Source organism: Pezoporus wallicus, unplaced genomic scaffold (assembly GCF_028554395.1).
Source record: "Pezoporus wallicus isolate ANWC-B61680 ecotype Strahan unplaced genomic scaffold, APGP_CSIRO_Pwel_v1 contig_8908, whole genome shotgun sequence".
NCBI lineage: Eukaryota > Metazoa > Chordata > Aves > Psittaciformes > Psittacidae > Pezoporus > Pezoporus wallicus.
In genome coordinates this window covers 1-6,079 of record NW_026639162.1, presented here as the reverse complement: position 1 = coordinate 6,079, position 6,079 = coordinate 1, and the positions used below count along the sequence as shown (strand labels likewise).

General features: G+C 68.2%; 1 protein-coding gene across 1 annotated transcript; it reads left to right on the top strand.

Annotated features, from left to right (window-relative positions):
• Positions 1-1,813: 1,813 nt before the first annotated feature.
• LOC130601628 (paired mesoderm homeobox protein 2A-like) lies at positions 1,814-5,575 on the top strand (the record flags this gene model as incomplete). Its single annotated transcript, XM_057413822.1, has 3 exons — positions 1,814-1,835; positions 1,934-2,381; positions 5,371-5,575. Coding segments are annotated over exons 1-3 (675 nt in total), but the record flags the coding sequence as incomplete, so codon positions are not given.
• Between the last annotated feature and the right edge of the window lie 504 nt (positions 5,576-6,079).

Sequence of the window (6,079 nt, the reverse complement as noted above, 5' to 3'; positions counted from 1 at the left end):
GACACGGGGATGGATGAGGAGCAGGACACGGGGATGGATGAGGAGCAGGACACGGGGATGGATGCAGGGATGGACACAGGGATGGATGCAGAGCAGGACACGGGGATGGATGAGGAGCAGGACACGGGGATGGATGAGGAGCAGGACACGGGGATGGATGAGGAGCAGGACACGGGGATGGATGAGGAGCAGGACACGGGGATGGATGAGGAGCAGGACACGGGGATGGATGAGGAGCAGGACACGGGGATGGATGAGGAGCAGGACACGGGGATGGATGAGGAGCAGGACACGGGGATGGATGAGGAGCAGGACACGAGGATGGATGCAGGACGCGGGTACAGGAGCTGGTCCAGGACAGGTCGGAGCTGGTCCCACAAGCCCCGGGCCTTAGCGCCGTTAATTGCATTAAGCGGAGCAGCAGCAGCAGCCGGCGGCGGGGCCGGCGCCCATTGAATTAACTGCGATAGCAACGGCCCCGCAGAGAGCCCTGCCCCTGCCTGCCCGCAGGGACCGGCCCCTGCCTGCACCCACAGGATCGGCCCCTGCCTGCACCCGCAGGATCGGCCCTGCCTGCACCCGCAGGGACCAGCCCCTGCCCTGCACCCGCAGGACCGGCCCTGCCTGCACCGGGGACCAGCCCCTGCCTGCACCCGCAGGGACCGGCCCCTGCCTGCACCCACAGGGACCAGCCCCTGCCTGCACCCACCGCGGGGACCGGCCCCTGCCTGCACCCACAGGATCGGCCCCTGCCTGCACCCGCAGGATCGGCCCTGCCTGCACCCACAGGGACCAGCCCCTGCCTCCACCCGCAGGGACCGGCCCTGCCTGCACCCGCAGGGACCAGCCCCTGCCTGCACCCACAGGGACCGGCCTGCCTGCACCCACCGCGGGGACCGGCCCCAGAGCTGGCCCTGACGAGGGTCTGGGGGGAGCAGGAAGGACGGAGGAGTGCGGGGGATGAGGCATGGGGTAGGGGATGGAGGAGGTGCAGGGTAGGAAATGGGGTGGATGTGGAGCAAGACACAGGGGTGGATGCAGGGCAGGAGATGGGATTGGGTGCAGGGCAGGAGATGGAGCAGGGCATGGGGCAGAACAGTTGGGAGCTGATCCTGCAGGACCAGGGGCATCAATCCCCCTTTTCTGACCCCCCACAGGGCTCCAGGGGGGAATCGGTCCTTTCGAGCCTCTTTAGTGCGAGTGTTTGTCTGGAGAATGGCCCCAAATCCCACCAAATCCAACTAAATCCCCCCCCCCCCCCCCCCGCGGGGCTGCTGGAGGGGCCTGGCAAAGGCCTGGGCCTCAAGGATGGGGGAGAGCTCTGGAATTCATCCAGGGGGATTGGGAATGGGATGGGGATGGGATGGAATGTGGTAACATGGGGAAGGGGATGTGATGGAGGTGATGGCGAGGGTGAGGAGGGGGACAGGGATGGGATGAGAATGAGGATGAAAATGAAATGGTGTTGAGGATGAGGATGGGATGGGGATGAGGGTGGGAATGAGATGAGAATGGGAATGGGGATAAAGATGAGGATGGGTTGGGGATGGGATGAGGATGGGGATGAGGATGAAGATGAGGATAAAAATGGAGATAGTGATGGGGATAGGGAGGAAGATTAGGATGGAACGGAAATGGGGATGAGGATAAGGATTAGGATGAGGATGAGGACAGGGATGGGGAGGGGATGAAAATGGGATGGTGTTGAAGATGAGGATGAGGGTAAGGACGGGGATAGAGATGGGGATGGGGAGGACGAAGTTGGAATGGGGATGGGGATAGGGATGGGATGGGGATGTGAATGAGGACAAGGATGGCGCCGAGGCTGGATTCGGGTGCGACGCCCCCGGGGCGCTGTTCCGAGGGGGTGCGGAGGGGGGTGACGGGTCCAGCTCCCAGCGGGGCCGGCCGGGGGTGCCGGGTCCCCACCAAGGGTTAACACCGGGACGGGGCGGGGGGGGCGGCCCTCCCGCCGCTGCCGCCGGCCCCGGGAGATATTGTCATGCAAAACTCCGGGCGAGCGGCGAGCGCCGCTTTGTGCGCTGCCCCCCCCGCCGCCGCCGCTATATCTACGGGCCGCGGCGGACCGGGGCGGGCCGGGGCGGCCGATGGAGGGGGCGGGCCGGGGGCCGGCGGGCCGGAGGCGGCGGTGACGGGCGGCCGGAGCCGAGCCCGCTCCGTGCTCGCCATGGACTACCCTACCTCAACTCCTACGATTCCTGCGTGGCCGCGATGGAGGCGTCCGCGTACGAGTTCAGCCCCCGCAGCCAGGCCGGCTCCTTCCAGTACGGACCCGTCCGAGGAGGGTTCGGCCCCGCCGCCGCCTGCGCCCCGCTCGGCCCCGGGAGCTGCGCCCTGGGAGCGCTGCGGGACCTGCAACCGCTCCCTACCCCGCAGGTAACGGGCACCGGGGAACGGGGCGTCGGGCTGTGGGGCTTAGGGACCCCCGCGGGCCGGTTCCACCCTTAACGTCGCTCCCCGGGGGCCGCTGGTGCCCGGTTCTGTCCGTGCTCGGTGCCGTCGGGGACGGTGTCGGCGGTTCCGGCGCCGCCGGTGCTCGGTGTCGGGTCTGTGCTGCCAGGGCCCGGTGCTGCCCGTTCCCCCCGTGCCGTTGCTTCTCGGGGCCGTCAGCGCTCGGTGCTGTCGGTTCCCGGCCGCCGGTGCCGGTACAGGCGGAGTTCGATGCCGTCGGTGCCCGGAGCCGTCAGTGTCCGGTACTGCCGGTTCCCGGAGCCGCTGGTGCCGGTACTGGCAGAGCTCGATGCTGTCGGTGCCGGTACCGTCGGTTTCCGGGGCTGTTCGTGCTCGATACTGCCGGCTCCCGGGGCCGCCGGTGCTCGATGCCTTTGGCGCTCGATGCCGTCAGGACTCGGTGCCATCGGTTCCCGGAGCCGTTGGTGCCCGGTACTGTCAGTGCTCGATGCCGTCGATGTCGGTGCAGTCGGTTCCCGGAGCCGCCGGTGCTGGTACAGGCAGAGCTCGATGCTGTCGGTGCCAAATGCGGTCGGTTCCCGGCGCTGGCAGTGCCCGGTACTGCCCTTCCCGGGGCCACCGGTGCCCGATGCCGTCAGTGCCGGGTACTGCCGGTCTCCGGAGCCGTTGGTACCCGTTACTGCCGCTGCTCGATGCCGTCGGTGCCGGTACCATCGGTTCCCGGAGCCGTTGATGCCCGGTACCGTCCGTGCTCGGTGCCGCCAGTGCTGCAGGCTCCCGGGGCCACTCGTGCTCGATGCAGTCGGTTTCCGGTACCGTCAGGGAGCGGAGCCACCGGTTCCCGGTACCGCCGGTGCCCGGCACTGGCGAAGCTCGATGCCGCCTGTACCCGGTCCTGCCGGTTCCCAGAGCCGTTGGTGGCCGGTGCTGCCGGTTCCCAGAGCCCCCGGTGCTCGATGCCATCGCTTTACCTTGCTGTCCGTGCCCGGTCCTGCCGGTTCCCGGAGCCGTTGGTACCCGGTACGATCAGTGCTCGATGCCACCGTTATTGTCGGCTCCCGGGGCCGCCGGGGCCGGTACAGGCGGAGCTCGGTGCTGTCGGTGCCGGTACCGCCGGTTCCCGGCACTGTCGGAACTCGGTGCTGTCGGTGCCTGGTACCGCTGGTTACCGGATCCGTCGGTACCCGGTACTGTCCGTGCTCGATGCCGTCGGTGCCGATACTGTCAGTCCCCAGTGCCGCTGGTACGCGGGACTTTGGGTGCACGCTGCCTCCCGTGTCCGGTACCGTCGGTTCCTGGTACCGCCGATTCCCGGCGCTGTCAGGGCTCGATGCCACCGGTAACCCCCGGTTCTTGGTGCCATCCATCCCGGCAGCGCCGCTTCCCGGAGCCGCCTGGGAGCGGACCCGGCCCTTTCCCACAGCGCGGGGCCGGGGGTCCCGGTAGCGGCGGCTGCTGGGGAACGGTTCCGGGGCTTCTCCGCCGCCGCACCCCCCGTCCCGCTCCGCTTTCGTTGCCGCCGCGGACGCTGCCCGCGGATGCGCCGACAACGAAGGAGCCGCGGGGCGGGACCGGCCGCGTCCCCCGGCCCCTGCCCCGGTCCCGGTCCCGGTCCCTGCCCCGCACCGCGCCAGGGGCCCCGCGTCCCCCCGAGGAGGGGGGGGCGGCAACGAACGAAAGGGACCGGGGAAGCGGCCGAGCATCCCGCCGGTGCTGCCCTGCGCGGTGCATCCCTGCCCGGTGCATCCCTGCCCGGTGCATCCCTGCCTGGTGCATCCCTGCCCGGTGCATCCCTGCCTGGTGCATCCCTGCCCGGTGCATCCCGTCCCGGTGCATCCCTGCCCGGTGCATCCCTGCCCGGTGCATCCCGTCCCGGTGCATCCCTGCCTGGTGCATCCCGTCCCGGTGCATCCCTGCCTGGTGCATCCCGTCCCGGTGCATCCCTGCCCGGTGCATCCCTGCCCGGTGCATCCCGTCCCGGTGCATCCCGTCCCCGTGCATCCCGTCCTGGTGTCCATCTCGTTCCCGTGCATCCTGCCCGGTTCATCCCTTCTCAGTTCGCCCCTTCCCACTACATCCCGTCCCGATTGATCCCTGCCTGGTTCATCCCTTCCCGGTGTGTTCTGTCCGGTGCATCCTGTTCCAGTGCATCCCTGCACGTTCCATCCCTTCCCGGTTCATCCCTGCCCGGTTCAACCCTTCCCGGTGTGTCCTGCCCCGTTCACCCCTGCCTGGGTTATCCCTGCTCGCTTCAGCCCTTCCCGGTGTATCCCGTCCCGATTAATCCTTTCCCAGTTCATCCCTTCCCACTGTGTTCTGCCTGTTTCATCCCGTCCCAGTTCGTCCCATCCCGGTGCGTCCCCGTTCCCACATCCTGCCCTGCGCATCCTGTTCCAGTGCATTCCATCCTAGCTCATCCCTGCCGGGTTTATCCCTTCCCGGTGCCTCCCTTCCCGGCGTGTCTGTGCCCTGTTTCCCCCTTCCCAGTTCATCCTGCCCGGTGCACCCCATCCTGGTGCATCCCTGCTCCCCACACCCCGCCCGGTGCACCCCATCCTGGTGCATCCCTGCTCCCCACAACCTGCCCCCATCCTGGTGCATCCCCACAGCCTCCCGGGTGCATCCCTGCATCTCCCCCACACCCCGCCCGGTGCACCCCACCCCGCCCGGTGCACCCCATCCCGGTGCATCCCTGCTCCCCACACCCCGCCCGGTGCACCCCATCCCGGTGCATCCCTGCTCCCCACAACCCGCCCGGTGCACCCCATCCCGGTGCATCCCTGCTCCCCACAACCCGCCCGGTTCATCCCATCCTGATCCATCCTGCCCGGTTCATCCCATCCCGGCGCATCGCTCCCTGCTCTCTCATCCTGCCCACTGCCTCTGCCCACCCAGCCCAGCGAGCCCCGGTGCCGGTCCCGGTGCCGGTCCCGCTGACCCCCCTCTCCCCGCAGTCCCCTACAAGTTCTTCTCGGAGGCGCAGGGCCTGAACGAGAAGCGGAAGCAGCGCCGGATCCGCACCACCTTCACCAGCTCCCAGCTCAAGGAGCTCGAGCGCGTCTTCGCCGAGACCCATTACCCCGACATCTACACCCGCGAGGAGCTGGCGCTCAAGATCGACCTCACCGAGGCCCGGGTGCAGGTGGGGGGGACAAGGTCCTGCCGCGAGGCCGGGCAGGGGCGCCAGTGCTGGGTGGTTGCTGCACAACCTGCAGTGGCTGCGCCCACAACCTGGGGGTGCAGCTCAGCGTTGGGTGGCTGCACCTGGACTTGGCTCCTTGCACCTCAGCGTTGGGTTGATCGCACCTCATCATTGGGTGGCTGCACCTCGGCTTTGGGTGGCTGCATCCCAACCTTGGGTATCTGCATCCCAGCCTTGGGTATCTGCATCCCAGCCTTGGGTGGCCACATCCCAACCTTGGGTATCTGCATCCCAGCCTTGGGTATCTGCATCCCAGCCTTGGGTGGCCGCATCCCAACCTTGGGTATCTGCATCCCAGCCTTGGGTGGCCGCATCCCAACCTTGGCTGGGTGCATCCCAACCTCGGGTGGCCGCATCCCAACCTTGGGTATCTGCATCCCAACCTCGGGTGGCCGCATCCCAACCTTGGGTGGCTGTGTATCCCAACCTGGGCTGGGTACATCC